The 25159-nt window shown below is 42.6% G+C and overlaps 1 protein-coding gene across 1 annotated transcript; it reads left to right on the top strand.

Annotated features, from left to right (window-relative positions):
* Window positions 1-6435: 6435 nt before the first annotated feature.
* On the top strand, window positions 6436-23623 carry LOC117445045 (heparan sulfate 2-O-sulfotransferase 1-like). The gene is made up of 7 exons (XM_071202965.1): window positions 6436-7039; window positions 9943-10181; window positions 19466-19551; window positions 19897-20035; window positions 20886-20983; window positions 21648-21805; window positions 22168-23623. Exons 1-7 carry the CDS (start codon window positions 6436-6438, stop codon window positions 22392-22394), a joined length of 1551 nt encoding a protein of 516 aa, XP_071059066.1. The 3' UTR covers window positions 22395-23623.
* The last annotated feature ends 1536 nt before the right edge of the window (window positions 23624-25159 follow it).

The following is a 25159-nucleotide window of genomic DNA, read 5'->3' as shown; positions in this document are numbered from 1 at the left end:
TTTTTATCTCATTATTTCGACTTTCTTATCTCATTATTATGACTTTTTATCTCATTATTTCGACTTTCTTATCTCATAATTATGACTTTTTATCTCATTATTATGACTTTTTATCTCATAATTTCGACTTTCTTATCTCATAATTATGACTTTTTATCTCATTATTTCGACTTTTTTATCTCATAATTATGACTTTTCATGGGGATTTTATTTTTTTCAAGTGGCGGAAATGGGCTTCCATATATTTTCATGTTTTTTTAAAGAAGAATTAACTTGTCCACATTGCTTGCTGAAAGGGCAGATCTGCTGGCACTAGAAATGTCTCCTGCTGTGGAGAACACACCCTCTCGCTAGGGACAGAGGTAGTAGCAGATACAGCCAGGTAGCGCTTTGCTAACATGGCAACATAAGGATATTTGCCGTTTGTAATAGCTTTGGCTCGGTCTGAAGTTTTTGCGAGTGGTGGAGGCTTAAATGCTAGTGGGAGTTGGGTTTGCACTTCAGTCTTTTGGTACCGGTGATATTCACGTTCGGGTGATGCCTTTTCAAATGAGTGTGCAAGTTTGATGTATTGCCAGCCGCGTAACCAATTTTAGTTGAACAATGCCGACAAACAGCTTTGGTTCGGTCCACCTGTCTTTGTCCGTCATCCTTGTACGTAACTGTGAAACCAAAATGTTCCCAAACCGGAGACTTCAATGATCCTGGAGGATTTTCGGGCTCAACTTTATCTGCGTTCGCCATTTCGACAGTTCCTCAAATTACTGACTACATTTGAACGCATCCCTCTGACCAGCTCGTCCAATGAAATGACTTGCTCGCTCTATGACGCGTTGAACACAATGGGAGCAAATTACTCTGAATGCTGCGACGCAGCACCTGAGATTACTTCCAAGAAGTTGTTCACGTTCTCAATTTTTTACGTTTAACGTTATATTCGTTCGGTACACTTCGGTACATGTCTACTGAACCGAAGGGCCCGTAACAAATAATTTCGGTACGGGTACATGTACCGTTACACCCCTAATATATATATATATATATATATATACAGGGTTGGGAGGGTTACTTTGTAAATGTAATCAGTTACTGATTACTGATTACTGAAAGTAATCCGAATACAGTTACAGTTACGTGTAATCAGATAACTTTTAGATTACTTTTGGATTACTTTAGTTTTCCTGGGTATGTTTTGATGAACAGGAGACACAAAAAGCAAAAGGAAACTGAACGTGTTTTTACTGTTTTAATGGCTTATCAAGAGCACACTGAAACATCACATCTGACACGATGTAACAACGCGCACGTTTTGGGGATGCAGCTTGGGATGTGAGGAGTGAGGGACACGGCTTAGAACGGGCGTGTCGCCTTCTGTCCTGCCAGTTTTGGCAGGACATGAATTAAAATGTCGAACTCGGACTTCATTTTAAGGACATTTCGGCCAGGGGTGTAGAGCTATATTTGTTTAAGAACCGGATCGGCAAAACAGAAGAGTGTGTGCACCAGTCTGCCTTGATCTATGAATTCATGTCCGTGACACTCACAGTATCTGCTGCCCACAGCTGTTTTATAGAAGGAAAACCTCCTTCACTTCATGAAATCTCAGCAGCACCAGGAGGCAGCGGGAGGGTTAACTCAGCCTCTGAGAAGACGAGCGCGCCGCGTAGTGCCTTTCACGCACCGCCTTTCACGCACCGCCTTTCACTCACCGCCTTTCACGCACCGCCTTTCACGCACCGCCTTGACTGTGTATTAGGGCTGTGCGATTATGGCAAAAATCATAATCACGATTATTTGGGTCAATAATTGATATCACGATTATTTTGACGATTATTCATTGGCCATTTATTGAACTTTAAAACAAATAATATTTTACCAATAAACAAGATCAACAAATATGTTGGAGCGCACTTCCAAAACCTTACTAAACATATATTATTAATATGATAAATAAAAATAAATTAGACCAAAATAAATTAAATCAAATATGATGCAGTGCACTGTCACAACCTACTGAAAACTCCTTAACATATAGCCAACATGTTGGTAAAACATATTCAACATATTCCACTCAGTTAAACGTTGAAGGCTGGCCAACCGTCATGGTCCAGAAGTAACAGGAAATAAATGTTGAACTACAATTTAAGACCAAATAAAAATGTTTAGGCCACCATGGTAAATGCTGGTAGGGCTGCTCGTGTCATCTCTTAAAGATTTTTTGCAAGAAACACCAGCCTGTTTACATGGTCTGGTTTCAGAGATGAGTGCAGGCAGATGACAATATTGCCACCTGGACTGAAGACCCTCAGCCACGCCCCGACACATGGGGTGACGCCGGCCAATCACAAAGCTTTGATGCGTTCAAGTGCATTATTCTGGCACAGGAAGATTATGTTACAGGACATTAACGATAAAACAGAATATTGTTGTTCTATTTTTAGACACATCTCGCGATCGACTGGTTGGGCACCCCAGGGCTAGACCATAGGTCTGTTGTGGTAGCAAAGTAGTCAGCTGAAGCCACATCTCTCTCAACTTCCCCACGGCATTTGTCATATAGTGCAGGCAGCGCAGACCTGCTGAAATAATACCGAGACGGCATCGCGTAACGCTTGTCCAACGTGTTAACAAGTTGCTTGAAGCCCTGGTTGCTAACAGTGCTAACTGGGCACATATCTTTAGCGATGTGAAATGTAATGACAAAGTACTTACAAATAGTGGAAATAGTTTTACCCTTCTTTTTAACGAGTTGCTGCTCTTGTTCTGACATCTTCGCTCGTTCTGAACATTCACAACACATGTCACTCCCATGTGGCCGAGTGGGCTTTTAGGGAGGGGCGAAAGCGCACCCAGCAAAATAATCGTATTTTGTCAATTATGCTGTTTTCATAATCGTCGCAAACCATAATCGTAATCGCGATTAAAATACGATTAATTGCACAGCCCTACTGTGTATACCTTCAGAAATAATCATTAGGGCTAAAGAGCGACCGCAGGCTGATGTGTTTTAACCACACACACCTATATATATATATATACACACACACGCGATTTAAACGCAGACTTTTGTTCCTCCATGTTTCGTTGTTAGTGTTTCACTGAGCGAGCGGACCCGGGATTTGTGGGCTGTGATGATTCGGCTGTTCCTACATTTACCAACATTTAATGAATATTAAATGTTGAGAGGAAATCTTTCCACCAATAATTCCAATAAGTAATCAAAAATGTATTCACTTCAGGTTTACGAAAGTAACTGTAATCAGATTACTCGTTTTTCAAATGTAACGCGAGCTGAATACAGTTGCTTGATTTTTGTATTCTGATTACATAACGCCATTACATGTATTCCGTTACAACCCAACCCTGTTTATATATATATATATATATTAGGGGTGTAACGGTACACGTACCCGTACCGAAATTATTCGGTACGGGCCCTTCGGTTCGGTACACGTGTGTACCGAAGTGTACCGAACGAATATAACGTTAAACGTAAAAAATTGAGAACGTGAACAACTTCTTGGAAGTAATCTCAGGTGCTGCGTCGCAGCATTCAGAGTAATTTCCTCACATTGGGCTCATCGCGTCATAGAGCGAGCAAGTCATTTCATTGGATGAGAGGGCATGCTATGAGAGCTGGTCAGAGGGATGCGTTCAAATGTAGTCAGTAATTTGAGGAACTGTCGAAAATTAATGGCGAACGCAGATAAAGTTGAGCTCGAAAATCCTCCAGCATCATTGAAGTCTCCCGTTTGGGAACATTTTGGTTTCGCAGTTACGTACAATGATGACGGACAAAGACAGGTGGACCAAACCAAAGCTGTTTGTCGGCATTGTTCAACTAAAATTGGTTACGCGGCTGGTAATACATCGAACTTGCACACTCTTGAAAAGGCATCACCCGAACGTGAATATCACCGGTACCAAAGGAAAAAAGACTGAAGTGCAAACCCAACTCCCGCTAGCATTTAGCCTCCACCACTCGCAAAAAGTTCAGACCGAGCCAAAGCTCTTACAAACGCCAAATATCCTTATGTTGCCATGTTAGCAAAGCGCTACCTGGCTGTATCTGCTACCTCTGTCCCTAGCGAGAGGGTTTTCTCCGCAGCAGGAGACATTGCTAGTGCCAGCAGATCTGCCCTTTCGGCAAGCAATGTGGAAAAGTTCATTTTTCTTTAAACAACATGAAAATACAATGACAAGCAAGTCCTAATGTCAAGCTGGCTGCGTAGGTACTAGTACAGTACAGTTCAAATACAGATAATTTCAGTTCATCGAAATGCTGCACCGTAATGTTCATTTGATTATATTTTGTATTTGAGTGAATATTCACAGTTTAATAATAATTAAAAACCCAAAACTAATAGTTTATGTTTTGTGAGTACTTGTACAGTAAAGTTCAAATACAGATTATTTCAGTTCATCGAAATGCTGCACCTTAATGTTTATTTTATTATATTTTGTATTTATTTGAGTGAATACATTATTCACAGTTTAATAATAATAAAACAATTTGATATAGTGAGTAAAACAAATTTTTTTGGGAAAATGACCCCTTAAATTAGGACTTCTGGTGATGTAATGGCGCGTTTCCAGTGCAGCGCGGAGCTCGCTTTAATGCTGCGTTCAGACCGGACGCAATGCGAATATTTGCTTTGCTCTAAACGCTCCTATTGTATCGCTCTAGTCGCTCGAGTTTCACCGCGGCTGCCAGCTGTGTTTACTCGCATCATTCAAACAAGACGTGCTGGCTCGGGAGCTACAACTACAACAAAATGAACATATTTTACAGTGATTCAATTGTAATACACGTTTCTAAATGATGCCGACGTAACAACATACTGATACCGGTTAGTAAAAACCATGAATTAATGCTTTGACAAGTCTGCAGACAGACGGCAGGCGAAAAACCTTTTAGAATGCTTGTTTTCTGAATGGAGATTGGGTCGACCAGGCTAAGCTAACATTGTATATGCTCACTCCACACTCATAACAATGGCCTACAGACATAAATAAACCAGCGACTGTATTCGCCATGACACAGACAGTGCCGAGCCGTGCGGGGCCCGTTTTTGGTTGCGTTTCCACTTGGCCTAGTACCGGCTAGCGGGTCCTAATTAACAGTTTTTCTGGCCCCATAAAATCGTGGTTCTAGGGCCAGGAACAACTAGGCTGAGTCGGGCTGAGCATGCTAAACTAGAGAGAATCGCTGGCAAGGGGGCTACAACTACAACAAGATGAACATATTTTACCGTGATTTAATTGTAATACACGTTTCAAAATGATGCCGAAGTAACAACATACTGATACCGGTTAGTAAAAACCATGAATTAATGCTTTGACAAGTCTGCAGACAGACGGCAGGCGAAAAACCCTTTTAAAATACGTGTTTTCCAAATGGAGCTTGGCTAAGCAAACGTTATATATGCTCCGACCGTCCACACTCACAACAACGGCCTATACAGACATAAATAAACCAGCGACTGTATTCTCCACGACACAGACAGTCTGTGGTTTGTACTTGTTTAACTTTTGTCTAGTTTCTGAACAGATCGTATCTGTCCCCGGCTGTTTGAAGAGCAAGCATGGGAAACAAAATACAACATTTACCTGTTTGCATCCAGCTAGCCATGCCTTTCTGGTGTACCAGCTACGTCAGAAGCCTTGTTGATACGTTTTGTCTTTTTCACGAGCTTGCTGCGATATATACAAATCGGGTTGGTCCGGTCCAAGATCTTTAAGTATCAATTTATCTCCCAAACTTCTCCTTTTCGAAAGGATTGGAGAGTAGCTCTTGCACGGAATTGGGTGCGGACCGAGGTCCGGCGACTCCACCTGCACACGAAGCCATTCTCATCCAACTACTGCGTCACCTTGGTCACTCACGAGTCTAAAAAACAACTCACGTCAACGCACGTAAGCAATGTGGGCGCCAACGTGAGTGCCCTCGTGACCAAATGATTTGACAGCGCTGATTGGCTGAAATTATGTTTCAGCGGCACAGTTTACTATTGAGACTTTTGCAACGTGCTGGTTGCTGCTGTTTGGCTCGGGGGCTCCTTGCCTGATAAACTAATGCCACGGGCAAGGCCAGGCAGGAAACATGTGACTTATCAGTAACTTTAGACATCGTAACACAATTTTAAATGAGATTTTATTGTAGATTATACATTTTACTGATACCAATTGTATGATATTTACCTTGTTCATTAAAAATAAAAATATAAAATATATATATTTTTTAAATATTTCTTTTTTAATTTAATATTTTTTTTAATATTTTTTTTTGTATTCGGGAAGAGGTGGGGCAGTGTCAGGCACAATCAATTTGTGGACATTGTTTCATTGGAGCATGCCCACAGCCAAGGCATCCTTGACGCAATACTTGTTGGTTTGAGGAATGTGGGCCTGACTGAGCAAGACTTGAAATCCCGGATGGTTGGCTTCGGCTGTGATGGTGCATCTGTGATGATGGGAATTCACAATGGAGTGGCAGCCAAGCTGAAACAAATGTGTCCCTCAATTGTACCAATCTGGTGTGTGGCTCACAGACTGGAGCTGTCAGCGCTTGACGGCATCAAATCAGTGCCTCTGCTGGCTGAATTAAAGGAGACACTGAATGGTGTCTACAAGCAGTACTCCTACTCTGCAAAAGCTTCCCATGAGCTCCATGCACTTGGGAAAGTTATGGGCATAAATGTGGTCAAACCAGGTAACATTGATGGGACAAGATGGCTTCCACATATGTCCAGGGCCCTTGAAGGTTTGGTGAAAAACTTCAAAGTTACCCTGGTTCACTTTGAGAACCATGCTAGTGATACAAATGACAGGGAGGCAAGTGCCTTAATGAAAGGGAGAGCACGTGCCATTCATCGGTCCCTGACACAGTACAAGATGGTGATGTTCATTCACTTGGTGTTGGACATTCTTCAGGAGCTGAAGCAGCTCAGCCTGCTGTTTCAGAGGGATGGACTGACCTTGCAGATGGTCTCTGATGGACTACAAACGACAACATTGTCACTTGTAGCCATGCAGGTCAGTAACATTTGTTTTGATTCATTGTTGAACATTAACAATTGAATATATAGGAATTGGTAAAACTGGTATTTATATAATCCCTAAATATGAAAAACTGTAAAGATAGTTTGTCATTTGTGATTATATTATTGAAAAACTGTGGAAGTATTTTGTGCTTTTAATAATATAATAAGAAATATTTTAAATGTCAATAATGTACGCCTGGAAGTCTAGACATTATCAACATCATCAGAGTAAATATTCCATATATTATACATATTTCAAATATGTATTATTATAGTCACAATATAACATACTTTTAAAACGTTTTCATTTTATGGATTACAATGAGTAACATGTTTTTTCTTTTTATTACAAACCTAGGGTTAGGGTTAGGGTAACCTAGAGCCCAAGGCTCCAGAAGGTACTGGATTAGGTTGGACCTGGAAACACCTGGCAGTATGTCCAGCTCAACAGGAGGGAAACGGACAATTCCACCTTCAACTCACTAAAGCTCCGCCTCATTAACGACCTGTGCATGTTTCTGTCAGCACGCTTTGGGAATCTGGAGACAGGGATTCTGAAGGCAACCTCCACCCTCTTTGATCTGTCTAACTGGCCAGAAGACACAGCTGAACTGGCAACATTTGGCAATGGAATTCATGGAGCATTTCCAATCCATCCTTGCAGAATGCGGGGACTTTACCTCTGGAGAGGCAGATAAGAGAGAGTGGCTTGACCTGAAAGTCCTCGTACAGCGTCCCTACAGGCACATTGAACCCCAGGTGCTGTGGCAGAGGCTACTATGGAAGGGAAGACCAGTTTAAGCCAATGAAGGTCATAGTGGAGATCACACAAGTGCTCCCCATGAGTTTATCTTGCTGCGAGCGTGGATTCTCCAGCATGAAGATAATTAAGTCAGACTGGAGGTCTTGCTTGTCTAACGAGATGCTTAGCTTCCTCCTGCACATCTCAGTTCATGGCCCTCCTGCACAGCAATTCAATGCAGAGAAAGCCGTCACCAAGTGGTGGAGTAGTGGCTGCAGGACCAGAAGGCCCCAGTTCCAAGACTAATTAATATGTCAAGGTCTCCTGACTGTGTTACAGTCATCCTGGTTACTGGTTACTCTGGGTTCTGTCTTCAGGACAGAGTGTTGGATTTTTGTTAATTTGATGGGACTTGATAGGATTACATTTGGAGTAACTTTCTTGTTTGTGTGTTTTTAAAATATATTATTTGTTTATCTGATTTACTCAATAAAAAGGTTGATGAATTATCATCTAATGATTTGTATGTTGTATATATGTTAAAGTTAACTTTGAATGATTTCAACTAATGACAATGTAGACAAACTAATATTTTAAATTCGGGACGGTCCACATTAATTTCGGGACGGCTTAGATTGTATTTCGGGACGGTTCCGTGAGGATGGTGAAAAAAGTTAGTCGAGAGCCCTGAAGCCTACGAAATTCAACGTTCTGTACGACAGAAAACGGTTGATCATCCATGGCGATGCATTCCATTAACTTCCGAGTAATGCCATTTGCCTTGGGACCATCACTGGGAAACTTTTTTACCTTTTCAAAAAGGTCCGCCACAGAAGGAGTCGGGGTGCTGGGAAGGACTTTTTTTTTCTGTGCACTAGTGATTTGATCATACGCTGCATATTTGTCCGGGTGTTTTGATTTCAAGTGGTGGAGTAATCCCGAAGTGGTGAAAGTATTTGCAGTTACACCCCCTCGAGAAATGTCAGCTGAACACATTTTACAAATCGCAATCCGCGCCTCTTTCTCTGATATTTTTTAAATATCCTTTCGGCCTTAAACCGAAAGGGCCTTTTTAACCATTTCCGGCCGATCATTTTCGGTGGCCGAATATTCGGTGCATCCCTACTCATTATTGTATGTCATTGTGTTGTCCACCATATTTCTTCCCTGATGATGATACGCTGAATGCAACAAATCCATGTTGCAATCAGCAGGGGGAGAGTTAGCTAACATTAGCTGGTACAGGGGTTCCATAGAGTTCAATTGTGGGGCCTTCAAGCTCAGTTCATTGACGACATGGTCATCATCGGCAGGTCACACTCGAAAAAGAGATCTTTTGATCTCAAGGGGCTTCACCTGGTTAAATAAAGGCTACAAACAATAATTACTATTGGGCAATTGTAAATTACAACGTTATCATGATGGTTTAAATTTAAATCCTGTGAAGTTTAGTTTGGCGAGAAAGTTACAAGTTATTTAGCTGACACTATCCAAAGAGACCTATATACACTTACATACTGTATATATGCCTATAAGAGCAATTTAGGATTAAGGACACTTTGATATGTTGACTGCATGACTAGGGATCGAACCACTGACCAGTTTATTGGTAGACACTCATCTACCCCATGAGCCACAGCAGGAGACAAATACAATAATCACAGTTGTTTGAGGAAGATGTTTTCAAAGCAATGTAAAATAAATATGAGAAGGGAAATTATGACCTGTTTAACTTCTGGACATCATGAACCAGTATACAATAAATAAGGGTTTTACCATGGTTTTGAATTGTAGAAGTTGTAATGGTAATGGTATGGAATAGGACTGGGCAATATGGCCTACAAATAATATTGCAATAATTAAAGGCTATATCGCAATATTTTGAAATCCCTTTCCATAACTATCACACCAGTATGAGATTATTAAATGAAGACATTAAGGGCTATTTATGATGCTCCAGACTGACCCTACTCCTGTGTATCTGTATCAAATAAAGGAATTATATAATAGTTACATTAAACTGGAAATAATTTACATCTTACAATATTAACACATGATATACACATATTCTCAGTCTGTGATACATCGAGTATATTCTGAATATCGCCCAGCCCTAGTATGGTACTTCATTTCAGTTTTTGTGACTTCCCTGTACAGAAAGGACCATTGCCAGACACCAGCTGGCAGAAGTGGAGCAGCGACACAGTGAAGACTTGGGGAGGGAATCCCCTCCACTGGCAGAAAAAGACGACATGGTCATCATCTACAACAGAGTGCCCAAGACAGCCAGCACCTCCTTCACCAACATCGCCTACGACCTGTGTGGGAAGAACCGCTTCCACGTGCTGCACATCAACACCACCAAGAACAACCCCGTCATGTCCATACAGGACCAGGTGAGAGATTCAGCACACCGCTGTATCTACAGTAAGTCAATCAAGCTGATCACATTCAAAACATGATGGCTCATAGTTAGTACTGGACCAATTATTGTATTTGTGATTTAAAGCCTACTGTTATCACCCTTCAATTACATTACAACTTCTTCAAACACAATCTTCATTTTCAATAAAATGATTAAAAGTATTTTCAAGTAAAATAAAATATTTGAATGAATACAAATGTTCAACACATAGCCTCCCTTTGTGTGGCAAGCAGGAGAGGAAAATAAATGTTATTTTTTCAATACTTTTTGAAGTTATTGGAAATCTTTGAAACAATCCTATGCAGCAACCATTATGAATCTCATTCTACAAATAGTATAACAAGAATAGCATTTATATCTGTACTGTGCACAAATATATAACATTACACTTGTTAGACGCTTTTATCCAAAGTGACTTGCATACATTAAGTATGGGCAATCCCCAAAGGACCAATTTGGGGTGAAGTGTCTCCATTCCTTCGTAAATAGACGGAGAGTTTCAGCCATATTTCAACATTTTTACGACGACCTTACGTGGCCTAGCAACAGCTAAAGCCTGGTAGGCTACTGCATGCTAATTTAGCTTAAGCTAGTTGGTAGCAAAATGCCTCCGTTCTCTACAGAGGACTTCCACAAACTTCTACTGAAGATGGCTGTGTTGGAAATGAAAATGCAACGGTTGGAAGTTAACGTGGAAGTGAATGGACTATGTCGTGGGAATGACACCACTTTACCAGTGTTGCAAAATAATGAAAAAGGGTATGCTAACTCACAGCTAGTTAGCAGCTACAAGGATTCCAAGGAACAGGAGGGCTGTGTACCGGGTAATAAATCTACAAGTGGTAGTCCTCCCTGGAACTCTCTGGGTGCAAAGCCTAAGAGTAAATCATTTTCATGGGATTTGGGAGGACGGATAACAGGCAGAGCCCAGCGCTCAGAAATCTGTGATGCGACCGGCTGGCCTGCATTGTTATCACCCAGGAAGAGCGCCTCTTCAACCCCTAAACAGCCGTGGACAGCTACTAAAGGGAGAATTACAAACAATCCTCCTAAACCACCAAGTGTGCCAATCCAGAACAGATATGCTCCGCTGACCGAGAGCCGGAGATCTCTTTCTGATGACCTGGATAACCCGTCCTCTTCACCCAGCAGGGTAAGGACCAATAGCTACTCCAAAAGTAAAAGGCTAGAGGGAAAGCTAACGACAGGGCCTGAAACTCTGATTGTGGGTGACAATGCTGTAAGAGATGTAAAATGTCTGTGTAATAAGAACAACACCAAAGTACTCTGTTTTCCCAAGGATACGGTCTCTGACTTGGCTGAGAAGATCCTGCATATTGGGGCTGAACATCCGACTGTGAAGAATGTGGTACTACACATTGGAACAAATTATGTTGTGAAACAAGAGTCAGAAGTGCTGAAAGAAGACTTTAAATGTTTGTTGGAAACTGCCAGTTCTCTAAATGCAGATGTGTTCATCAGTGGCCCTCTACCGCCAGTCAGAAGAGGAGTGAAGAGATTCAGCAGATTGTTTGCACTGAACACCTGGCTTTCAACTGTCTGTACTGACCACTCTGTTCATTTTATTGACAATTTTAACTTGTTCTGGGACCGCAGACATCTTTTCAAGCCAAATGGAGTTTGCCTGAACAAGTCAGGAGTGAAATTGTTTATCTCTAACATATTCAACTGCCTGCATCATCAATCTGTTCCCTCTGCCAAGGACAAGCGGCAAGAGGAATCAAAACAGGAGAAAGACACAACACATCGCTGCACCCGCCTGAGAAATGTTCTGATTATGGGAGACATATGAGACACACGGACAACCCCCCTGTCAACGCCTTTGAGGATACTCCGTTCACCCTTTCACCCTCGCCCACCATCCTGGCGATCGTTGAACACATGAAGGAGATACAGATGGTTGGCACCGATTCCTTCCTGGAGTTCAAAGACCAAACTAAGGCGATACGCAGGGCTGGCACCATGTCCTTTACCCCCGCTCCTCAACGACGCCCACCAAAATCACCGCGGAGACGCGCACCATCTCCTCCGTCTTCATCACCGCGCCTACATCAACCACCTCCCCACCCTGGCAGCATGTCCTCTACCCCCGCACCATCTCCCCCGTCTCCATCGCCGTGCCTACGTCAACCGCCTCCCCTCCCTTCGGGAAGGTGCCTGCAGTCTCCGAAGCCTGATGGGAATGTGTGTGTACAAAACACAACAAACTCCTACTGATATGTGTGGGGTCCAGGCTCAAGGGCGTATGGCACTCTCAACTCTTTCCAAGACATGTTGGGGCCCTGTCTGCCAGTAGCTTTGCCGATATCTGTGTTGATAGGTAATAGATTAAGAGCGGTGAATCATCTTAGAAACAGGAAGCGCCCAAACGTTTGTGAGTTTATCTAATTTAGCAGTGATTCCATGTCAGCCACAGCTTGTTACAAAAAACATGACTGATAGTGTGTTTAACAAACTTAAACTAGCTTTATTAAATGTCAGGTCTTTGGCAGGAAAAACATTTTTAATCAATGATTTTATCACTGAGCACAATCTCGATTTTATGTTTTTAACAGAAACTTGGATTGAACAAAATAACAGTGCAGCTGTTCTTATCGAATCAACCCCTCCCAACTTTAGTTTTATGAGTCAGGAAATAATGCATAAGAAAGGGGGTGGAGTTGCTATTCTGTTCAATGATTCCCTTCAATGCAGGAAGACATCGTATGGAAACTTTGATTATTTTGAATATGTGGCCCTTCAGCTGAAATGCTCCTCTCGAGCTCTGTTCCTAAATATCTATAGACCACCCAAATACTGTGCAAGCTTTTTTGATGACTTTACTGAACTGCTGTCTATAGTGTGTATTGACTTTGACCGTCTAGTCATTGTTGGTGATTTTAACATCCATGTTGACAACCCCCAGGACAGAGGGGCTAAAGAACTGTTTTGTGTTCTTGATAGCTATGGACTGACTCAGCATGTGACGGAGCCCACCCACAATAAGGGGAACACTCTGGACTTAATTATCTCAAAGGGTCTGAATATCTCTAAGGTTGTGGTGACTGATGTTGCACTGTCTGACCATTCCTGTGTTTTCTTTGAGAGCTCTATTTCTGTTCACACAAATGTTCAAAAAGAGGTAACCACAAAGCGATATTTAATTGAAAATTCTAGGGAAATGTTTACTCGGAATTTTTCTACCACACTTGCCCCTACTAACATCTCAGTAAATGAGCTAGTAGATCATTTTAATTCAAAAATTAAAAATGTTATAGATGCCATTGCTCCAATTAAGGTAAAGGAAGTGACTGGGAAGAAAATATCTCCATGGAGAAAGGCCATGACCGTGAAAAAAGAGAATGTCGAAAAGCTGAAAGCAGGTGGCGAAAAACAAATCTCCAGGTTCACTTTGACATTTATAAAGAGAGACTTGGCCTTTATAATTTGAAATTGAAAAACGCACGACAATCGTTCTTCTCTGACATCATTACCAAAAACAAAAACAACGCACGTGCCTTGTTTGCTACCGTCGACAGACTAACTAACCCCCCAGTGTCAGTAGCCTCTGAATTTCTATCCACCAGGGCGTGCAATGATTTTGCCTCCTTTTTCACTGACAAAATTCAGAAAATCAGACAAGCAGTCAGTGCCTCTGTATCAGGAACAGCAAATGTGTTGTCTCTGTGTCCACTTAACATCAAGTCAAACACCGTGACACAATTCCATCAGATTAATGATAAAAACCTAGAGGACATTATACAACTTCTGAAATCCTCCTCCTGCTGCCTTGATATTATTCCAACAGGATTTTTCAAAGATGTTTTGCCTTGCATGGCCTCAGAACTACTTCATATAGTAAACAAATCTCTTCACTCAGGTATTTTTCCACAGGCCCTGAAAACTGCAGTCATTAAACCGCTCTTAAAAAAGAATAATCTAGATGCTTCAGTAATGAACAATTACAGGCCCATATCAAGCCTCCCATTTCTAGGTAAAATCATTGAAAAAGTTGTTTTTCAACAGTTGAGTAATTTCTTGCATTTAAATAACTGTTTCAATGTGTTCCAGTCAGGCTTTTGTCCAAACCACAGCACTGAGACTGCTCTTGTAAAGGTCTTTAATGACATCCACTTAAACACAGACAGTGGCAGAACTTCAGTGTTAGTATTATTAGATCTCAGTGCTGCGTTTGACACTGTTGACCACAGCATATTACTAGACCGACTGGAAAACTGGGTGGGACTTTCGGAAACAGTTCTAAATTGGTTTGAATCCTACTTAAAGGACAGAAACAACTTTGTTTCTATAGGTAAATACACATCTGCGTTGACAAATATGACATGTGGGGTTCCTCAAGGCTCCATATTGGGGACTCTTCTCTTTAACATCTACATGCTACCACTGGCTCAGATAATGAAGAACAACAAAATAAGTTACCATAGCTATGCGCGTGAGGTAACCAGAGGTTAGCACAGCTTCCGGTTTTTCTACGCGTCACTCTCACTCCTTATTTGGTAACCTGTGTGTGTATGTGGAACTTTCCCTCGATTCCATTGGCTCTTAAAAAGAGATGTCAATCATCAAAATCGACCAAGTGGGGCCAGAGATAGATTAAATCCACCCAAATGATCCCAGAAGTGGGTTTTCTTTTGCTAAATCTCTCTAAAAAGATCAAATTTCACTTGTTTTGCATCAATCTATCAGCTGACGCCAACAGGCAGGAACAGGGAGACAGAACACTGAGAGCACAGCAGCCAAGGTTACGAGGTGCGTGTGCTCAGTCAGGACAGTTTGAACTGATAAACTGGGTCAAAGTTATGGGCCTTGGAAAATATTCCCCAACAGACCCCATGTTTATTCTCAGCTAGTTTCTCTTTCGGAGTAAGATGGTTCAGACAGGGCATGAAGTGAGAGTGATGCCCTATCTCGAGGATGTGAGTGCGGAACACACTTGGATTTGGATGTGTGAGCTAAGCCTAGACAAGTTCGCCAATGATGACCCAGCCAAGATCCAAACGTTGGGCATATGGTGCCTCATTGGGTCCAATGTGCTGGTCTCTCACCGTGTGGACTTGTAGGACGTCCCGCCCAAGGAGAAGAAGGATCTGAGCCTATTGATCAAGTTGTGGAATGTGCTGAGCAATGGAGTGGAGGTGAGTGTGACATTCAGCCACCTCTGGTCTAGGTATCTCTGACCTGTCTTTCGGGATGTAGTTGCCTTCTATGAGAGTCAGGAGATTAATGCGGAGACTTTTACATTACATTACATTGCATTTAGCTGACGCTTTTATCCAAAGCGACTTACAATAAGTACATTCGACCAGGAAGACACAACCTTGAAGAAAACAGAATCATATAAGAACATCAGGTTTCAAAGAGCCAATCGTTTCAAGTGCTACTCAACTGGCTTTAGATAAGCCAGTCCTTTATTAGTATATAAGTGCTCTGTTAGCAGTTCTTTGTTAGTCATTCTATCGCTCGAAGTGGAGTCGAAAGAGATGAGTTTTCAGTCTGCGCCGGAAGGTGTGTAAGCTTTCTGCGGTCCTGATTTCAATGGGAAGCTCATTCCACCATTTTGGAGCCAGGATAGCAAACCCACGTGTTTTTGCTGATGGGAACTTGGGTCCCCCTCGCAGCGAGGGTGCAGCGAGCCGTTTGGCTGATGCAGAGCGTAGAGCACGTGCTGGGGTGTACGGTTTAACCATGTCCTGGATGTAGGAAGGGCCAGATCCATTCGCAGCATGGTACGCAAGTACCAGTGTCTTGAAGTGGATTCTAGCAGTTACCGGAAGCCAGTGGAGGGAGCGGAGGAGCGGCGTGGTGTGGGAACATTTTGGAAGGTTGAAGACCAGACGAGCCGCTGCATTCTGGATGAGCTGCAGAGGTCGGACTTCCATCTAAAGGTTGTGCAATGAAGCTTGTGGCTCTCCTTCCAGAAATCTCAGTGAGACCAGCGCATGTCTGCAGTGTGTAGGGAGTATCTGTGCCTTCAACACCAAAGAGGTCAAAGAACTCTGATCTGGCGAGTGATCGATTGCTCTGGTCATCAAGGATAGCGTAGAGTCTCACTGACCTGTCAGGTCGTCCCTTAGGATGCACTGTGATGAGACAGATCTTTGAGCAGGAGCGTGGCCCGTTGTTTTCTCCACAGACCTCCGTACACTTAGAGTTCACTGTTTGAGATGACTCTGTGTCATCCTCCCCACCGTTCTCTGACTCAGGGTTCTGGTTATGCCATGGAGCTGGCCCAGGATGAAGAGCTGCTATATGCTTGTTGCTGTTGTACTCTTTACATTGAACTGCAATATTAGTCTTTTGCAAGATGTTTGCTAGAAGAACAACATCTAAAACATATGCCACCCTCCCTAAGAAATGCCTTGCGCTCTTCTAGTGTCTTGGTCCTAAAGCCTCTGCAATATTTAAGAGGGTGAGGCTTTTTGTGAATAGGACATTGCTTTTCGACATCGGGCTTGGCACTGGAAGTCTCTGTATTGTCAGAGTCAGACATAGAAGAGACCTCCGTCATGTGTGAGGAGATGAAGTTCTTAGAGCTGTACATCTTCTTAACTGTGTTGTCCTGCTTCCCTATTGCAACAGTTGAAGAAGACAGAAAGAAACTTGGGTCGTTACGGATGTAGGCCTCTCTGCAGACGAAGTCAGCAAAGTAGGTGAATGGGAAGAAATTCACATGCTTCTGCTCTTTGTACATACTCCCATGAGACATCCATTTATCCTGAAGGTTGAATGGCAACTTTTTCACAATAGGGTTCATGCCTCTTGAGGTGTCTAAGCAAGATAGCCCAGGTATATTGCCTTCTTGCTGTGCTGATACTAGCTCACCAAGCTCTCTGAGCTTCACAGGTTCTCTGTTGTTGATCTTAGGGAACTGCTTCACTCTGTCGAAGAGAGCCTTCTCGATCATTTCTGGTGACCCGTAACAGTCCTGAAGACGAGACCATGCCATAATTAAGCCTTGAGCTGAGTCGTTGACATGGACAGCTCGAATTCTCTTGGCGTGTGCTGAAGACTGGGGGTCAAGCCATTTTAATAGTAGATCAAGCTCTTCACTGCATGTAAGATCTGTACCTTTAGTGCAGTTCAGGAAGCTTGACTTCCATGACCAGTAGCTTTCAGGTCAGTCGTCAAAAATGGTGAGACTGGAGGTAAACAGTTCTCGTCGAGCGAGGAATCTAGCTACATCACCGAACCCTGAGCGGTCAACAGAGAGAGTTTGTGGAGCTGGATTGTGGAGAGTGACTGATGTGAGCCCATGGGGTAGGAGCCATCAGGGTTAGCATCAGAGCCCGGCTTTATTAGCTGGGATGGTAACATGTGTTATTTTCCTGTTAAGGGCACTCAGACTGATCAAAAACAACGTTATTGAGATCAGTAGGATTGTGTGGCTGAGGCTGATGATGTGAAAGATCTACGAGTGCATGCTGCGAGGCAGCTTTAGAATTACACTGAACGTTCTCGCTAGTTCTTTCGTGAGGAGATTGATGTGGAAGAGATCCAAGGTTTGAGCCTCTGGAGCCTCCGTCTATTTGTTCTGCTGCAGACTCGAGGGCATCAGCCTCTGCTCCTGCTGCTGCAATCTCTTTGTCTAGCTTTAGCGTAGCAAGAGCTGCATCTATCCAAGCCTTTTCCATTAAAAGCTCATTTTCTTTCCAAGCCTTTTCCATTAAAAGCTCATTTTCTTTCCAAGTCTTTTCCATTAAAAGCTCATTTTCTTTCTCAACGAAAGCTGCACAGGCTCGTGCAGCTAGAACTTTAGCTCATGCTTTAGCTGCAGCTAAGCTAGCTGATGATGTTTTGGAACTTGAGTTGGAGCTACCAGCTGCAGACCTGATCTGAAAGCTCCTGTCTGATGATGGACCCGCCTGTTGCTCTTCTGTGTGAGGTGTAGCATCCATCATGTAGCTTTGAGGGAATATCATTCTGGCACAGTTGAAGTTGCTTTGAAGAAACCTCTCTTGTTTACGAAGGCGTCTGCTGTGTAGAACCCGCTGTGATGCTGTTTTTTCACTATTATGGCCCCATGGCACGTAGCAATGATGTACACATCGCCAGATAGTTAAACATTTTATTGTAGTAATCTTGTGAAACTGAAATTAAAAAGTACAAAGCTTTGCAATCAATACAATGACATGTTACAAAATATAAACATAAATGAAATCTATAAACATAGATGAATCATTAAACTTGCAAACAATGCCTCTACAAAGTCTACATGAGCAGATGGAGCCGGATGTGAGGAGAGGAACAGATATACAGGAGATACATGTGGCTCTCTAGCTTGTCTGTCAGAAAAACATGGCCGCTGACCTTTCAACTCAGTCATGTGACTATGTAATGTGACCTCTACTGGCCAATGAAAATACAAACAGCCAAAAATAGCATGAATATGCTGCAATCAAGCCAATTGCCTCTAGGAGGTGCTATAACAGCAAAACCAAAACGTACATGTAACGTGACAAGTATGATCATCAAAATATAGTGAAAGTAGCGACAGCTAAAGTAGTCATTGTGCAGATTGGTCCATTTCAGAATAATATATATGATATGTTTTATAATGATTGATCATAAAGTGTTCTCAAAGCTGGTGAAGGTGCAGCTCGTCTGAATGGCTTTGTAGACTGCAGGGTAGCTGGTGGATTTACTCCAGGTGGAACTAAAGTCTGATTCAACACTTGATTATATTTCACATCATTCATCCACATCTGTGAAGTAACTAAAGAGATTAGATACATGTAGTGGAGGAAAAGTACACCATTTACCTCTCAAGTATCTCAAAATTGTACCCAAGTACAGTATAGTACTTGAGTTTATGAACTTAGTTACTTTACACCAGTGGCTATAAAGATAGAAAGACTCAGCCTTGCACAGAGGCATGAAAATACATTTTCAAAATGCTCAACAGTGCTGCCAAAATTATAAACTGACTGCTACACAATTAAAATAAATGCTTTTATATATTTCTATTAGATGTGACTCTTTGGCGTTTCTGTTATTATTAACACTGCTGCTGTAGTTGTTCTAAAATCATCTGTTATTCCTAATTTTAAAGCCGATATTCCGTGGGGTCGGGGGGCTCGGATCCCTGTCACCTTTTTCATACCTGATGAGTTTGCATCCCTGGTTCAGAACAGTCAGCCTTTTTTCATGTCCCTGTGTTTGTGCTCTGTTCTTGCTGTTTGTATTAGCTTTTCTCCCTGCTGCTCTGTAATTATTTCCCATTATCTTTGTGAACAGGTGCGCTTTGTCTGGAACGTCACCTCCTGGAGAGAGATGAAGCCGGGCTTCTACCACGGCCATGTAGCTTATCTGGACTTCTCCAAGTAAAGCCCTTCATTTCCTGTAATAGCATTAATATCCAGTTTAGTGACAACAGTTTGCAGAGCAGATAAAAGGGAGGTCATGTATTGATTGCTAACGTGTGCTTTAGTGTTGATTAATAGCATTGTTGTCCTTATCTCCCTGACACTATCATTGCAGTGATCACAGGTAATTGTCCTAATGGTGCAGGAGAGAGTCTGGTAGCTCCACTGATGGAAAAGCCTTTCTTCAGTGCAATAAGCAGAATACATTAGGCGGCAGTTTCATGATGTGATGTCTTTTAGGCTTGACATCCTGAAGTGTCTGTTCAATACAAATAAAGTGTTAACCCCTTTATTTTTCTTTAGATATGGAGTGCAGGGTAAGCCAATGTATATTAACGTGGTGCGGGACCCCATCGAGCGCCTGGTGTCGTATTACTACTTTCTGCGCTTTGGAGACAACTACAGACCCGGGCTCCGACGAAGGAAACAAGGAGACAAAAAGGTGTTTATTTAGAGCTCTTCAGAGTTTGGCATGGGATTATTTCAGATTATTTGCGTTTCTTCATACAGCTGGATGAATATATTTCAATACAGTACTTTGGATCCAAGATAAATATATTTTGTGCAATGGAATTTGCAATAAATTGATGAAAAATATGCCGAAATAACTACTATTATGATGCATGTTTGTAAACAACTCCTGAATCATGCTGCATAAGCTCTGTGTGCAAGACGACAACATTTTAAAATGCTCGTATTCTGATCGCAGTTAGGGCTATGCTTAAATTGTAGCTGTGCAATCAACACCCAAACTGACTCACCTTAAATTAGGCATAAATACCGAAATTATTGTTTATGCCCTGTGAATATTAGCGGTTTGACCCACGCATCAGCAGTTTACAAAAAGTGACAAAGCAGCAACCTGAGTGAGTTATTCATAATTTACATAAACATTGAATGCAATAGTCCACCTTCTCTTTCCGTCTCTCTCACACAACACGAGCCACGATACATTCCACTTGTCTTGTCTCTTTGTCTCAGTCATGTCTCAGTCATCTACACATACTGTGTGTCTTTAAAATAATGTAAACTACATTTAGGATGTTTATTATTGATGAATAATGACTGCTAAAATCAAACGTTCTTCCGTTCCTGATTCATTGACATTAGGCTGTCAAAGGCTTTCACGATGCAGCATCAAAAGAATGTTTTTCACACGTTTTTATATTTTTACCCTGACAAAAACTCTGCTTGTTGGGTGTGCACACACACTTAAATAAGCTTTTTTTTCCCATGACCCTTTGCTAGACTGCACAGCATCATTGATAGAATGTGTTTGTGTTGTTTCTCAGACCTTTGATGAGTGTGTGTCATCGGGGGGGTCGGACTGTGCGCCTGAGAAGCTGTGGCTGCAGATCCCCTTCTTCTGCGGACACCATTCAGAGTGCTGGTGAGTGACAGAATGTTAGTTTGATGCTGTGCATTACAGCGGAAAAAATAATTGTCAACTTTATTGTTTGCTCTTTTCCAAATGCAAGCCTGAGATTTAAAAATAAAACAATCAAGGTGTTTTTAACAGCCTGCAAGTAAGTGTTTAGGTAAGAGGCTGTTAATTACCACTGCTATCTCTGTACATTCACAGTTGATGCAGGTACAGCATTATCATTAATTTAGAACTGTCAACAGCTGTTGGCCAAAAAAAAAAGTGAAAGTTGAAACTTATTATAAAGCTCTGTTAAGCTTCAGATCCAAGTTAGAGATCCCTCTAGCATTACGATAGTGGATGGTCTTTACACAAGTCTGCGCTCCCTTATAGTTCTCTTTAAAGTTCTTAAAATGAGAAACACCCATCACATTATGTCCATAGTGATTTAAAACACCATTATGAAATGAAGGTACAGCTGCTTTACTGAATGTAAATAAAGAGACGCTGAGCATCTGCATTACTATATTTGATTCAGGGAATGCATAATCAACGTAAGATTGTGATTTCTATTATTACAATTTGGTTTAATGTAGACCACAAATATAGAAACAGAAATTGCAGTATTTCTCAGCAGCGAATCATTGACTTCTCCCTACAGAGTTAGAGATGTGTTATGCTGTTGTTGCAGGGATGCTGGCAGTAGATGGGCCCTGGAGCAAGCCAAGTACAACCTGGTGAACGAGTACCTGCTGGTGGGGGTCACAGAGGAGCTGGAGGACCTCATCAGGATCCTGGAGGCCGCGCTGCCTCGCTTCTTCAAGGGAGCCACGGAGCTCTACAGAACAGGTAGTAGCTCACACACACCTCACACACACCTCACACACCTCACACACCTCACACACACCTCACACACACCTCACACACACCCCACACACACCTCACACACGTCCCCATGCATCAGGGACGTAGCATTTATTGTGTGACAGTCAGACAGTGAAAGACGGTAGACGAGCCTCCAGCGGGGGGGGGGCACGCACACATCTGCTGAACCACAGCAGCAAACACTCAGCCACGCTCTCTGGGGGGGGGGGGTTGTGACGTGGTGTGTGACGTGCTTCAGTTTACTCTGGCTTTGTAAGAAAAGCATATCTGCTTGAATGTTACTGATTTTTTTTAATCTGACATCTACCCTCCTCCTGTTCATCCAGGCAAGAAGTCCCACCTGCGAAAGACCTCTGAAAAGAAGCCCCCCAGCAAAGAGACGATCGCCACGCTGCAGCAGTCAGACATCTGGAAAATGGAAAATGAGTTTTACGAGTTTGCACTGGAACAGTTTCAGTTTGTGCGCGCTCACGCCGTCAGGGAGAAAGACGGAGAGCTGTACGTCCTGGCTCAGAGCTTCTTCTACGAGAAGATTTATCCCAAAGTCAGCTAAGAGCCGGAGGGGGAGGGGGGAGGGGGCTTTCCACTACCCCAAACAGCATTTCCGCCAAGGGGGGCGTCTTGCCGTCATTTGACGCCATTATTCAGCTCGGAACGCCCTGAACTCGAGCCGAGGGCGTCCAAAACATTTTATAATTCGAGAGAAGATCGAGAGTTTTTATCGCTTGAAATGACGAAAAGGAAAAAGGACAAGGTCATCCCTTTTCGGAGTATTGAAGATCGTTTCTCCGACATCGGCGGTGCCTGCCACAGCACAACACGGAACGTGCACGATTTGGATGATATGAGGGAGGGGGGGGTGCTAGTGGAGCACGCGCGTGAGCTGCGAGTGCCGGAGCCTCGCAGCGGCCAAAACTGAGGCTCCGTGGTAAACTGTGGTAACATGAAGAGAGCCGAGTCAAATGATCCGACTCACTAACGTAAATAGATAGTATCTATAAGGGACGGCTCAATTCACTCTCGTGGTGGACGCCCTCTCAGCCCTGGTCTGGCGGAAACACTGACCCCAAAGTCTTTACACTGGGAGGAGGTCTATCACGTGATGCTGGTGGATGTGTCTCATTCAGTGGACTTATATGAGGAATCCTATTTTGTATTGTTGCAGTTTGAGATCCCCGTAGCGTGGATAGAAACTGCGTGTGAACGGTGAGAAAGAGTTTAAATCAAGAGCAGGGGAAATTATTACTGGATCTGACCATCTCCAAACCCAAACACTCATCAAGTTCATTTGGCTTTTTAAAAGTGGAGTGTCAAGATAAAAACAGCATTCCTCAACTAGTTTAAAACCACTTCTGACTGCTTTGAGAAAGAAACCGATCTGTATTCATTTTTGCAAACGTTTTCGGTGCACACACTGTAAAACTGTAAACAATAAATAATCCAAGCTGCGGTTGTATATATATATAGTATTAACATGCAGGAAACATGTTTTTGGACCAAATGGTGACAAATAAGACTGGACCATTGGTGCGTGACGAGTATTTCTCTTTATTCCTCTGAGATGTTCTCAATTTGAAGACACGTTGAACACATACCAGTCTTTTATTACACAGATGATGTCATCTCTGATATGGAGCCTGTGAGGAGCAGGAGACGGTAATAATGAGGAGGGGGTCTTCAGAATTATTTGAGTGCAGGGTTTACAGGGGAGGGGCAGAGCTGATAGAGCCTTTTTAGTACAATGTTTTCTTACAATCGTTTTCAATTAAATCCCAAATCATGTTTTCTCTTTTTTTGTGTTTTCATATGAACCACAGGTCCTGTTTCTCTTTTGTCCCATTCCATTTACAAACTGAACATAAAAAGTGAACAGCACAGTTCTGACTCAAGGTCCAGTGGTTCCTAAGCTAAAGGAGGTTATAAAGGAAGTTTGAAACCTCCTTTCCTATCATCTAGAGCAGGGATGGGCAAATGGTGGCCCAGGGGCCGCATGCGGCCCCCACCTCCTCTTTTTGCGGCCCTCAGATTAATTTATAAACAACGTAATTAATAAAAAAAAGTGTTTTAAGGGGAAGCGGCGCTGAGGAACAGCAGGTTGACAGGTGTCTGTGTTGACATTCCCCTTATTGTGCGTCAGCTGAGACAGGCTACAAGTGTCTTAGCTAGGTTCAAGTTAGACAACTAATGTCTGGGTTACAGCCCGTCCACACAGCGGCGTGCGTTGAAGCTTCAACGCTTCTGCCCATTCACTTTGAATGGGGTGACGTCACCCTTTGCCGAACTGCATTGTGGTTCCGTCGCTTCGCTTTGCTCCCTTCAAAAGTTGAGCAATGTTCAACTTTTGAAGCTTCGACGGAAGCGACAGCCAATCAAATCATATGCCAGTACAAGCTCTAGACCAGCAGTCGCCAACCAAAAAAAAAAGCTGCTGCTGGGAGCCTAATCCTCCCCCAGGGACTTATTCCGGTGTGAACGCGATCTGTACTTAGTTCATGAGAACTAAAGAGTTCTCATGAACCTTTGTGGGAAAAGTACTGCGGTGTGAATGCGCCTAATGTGGTCCCTTTTCCTAACTCTGGTTAGTACACGAGCCGCAGCATTTTGAATCAGCTGAAGCGACTTGACTGACTTCTTGGTACACCCTGATAATAACGAGTTACAATAATCCAGCCTTGAAGTAACAAATGCATGGACTAGTTTCTCTGCATCGTTTTGAGGCAAGATTTTTGCAATGTTACGTAGATGGAAGTAGGCGGTCCTTGACATTGATTTTATGTGGGCGTTAAAGGATAAATCCTGATCAAATATAACACCAAGATTCCTTACAGTCTCACTGCAGGCCAAATTAATGCCATCCATAGTTAGTATATCTTTAGATAATTTGTTTCGTAGATTCTTCGGGCCAAGTACAATAACTTCAGTTTTGGTCGTGTTTAACATCAAAAAGTTTAAGGTCATCCACGTTTTTAAGTCCTTGAGGCAGTCTTGAATTTTATTTAGATGATTAATTTCATCAGGCTTGATTGAAAAATATAGTTGAGTATCATCCGCATAACAATGAAAACGTACAGAATGATTCCTTATAATATTGCCTAACGGAAGCATATATAATGTGAACAAAATGGGTCTGAGCACTGAGCCCTGTGGCACTCCATGGCTAACTTTGGTTTGCGTGGAAGATTCATCGTTGACACCATAGACTATATATAAATGGACGTAGGGTCCGTGATGTCACCCATAGGATTCTGCAGAGTTGCCGAGAAGCCCTTAGTAGGCGGAATCGGCCACTAACGGCTCGACAGTGACTTCAGAGTTCAA

This window comes from Pseudochaenichthys georgianus, chromosome 4 (genome assembly GCF_902827115.2).
Source record: "Pseudochaenichthys georgianus chromosome 4, fPseGeo1.2, whole genome shotgun sequence".
Taxonomy (NCBI): domain Eukaryota; kingdom Metazoa; phylum Chordata; class Actinopteri; order Perciformes; family Channichthyidae; genus Pseudochaenichthys; species Pseudochaenichthys georgianus.
Note: the sequence above shows the minus strand (reverse complement) of the source record. Positions and strands in the feature narration are given on the sequence as shown.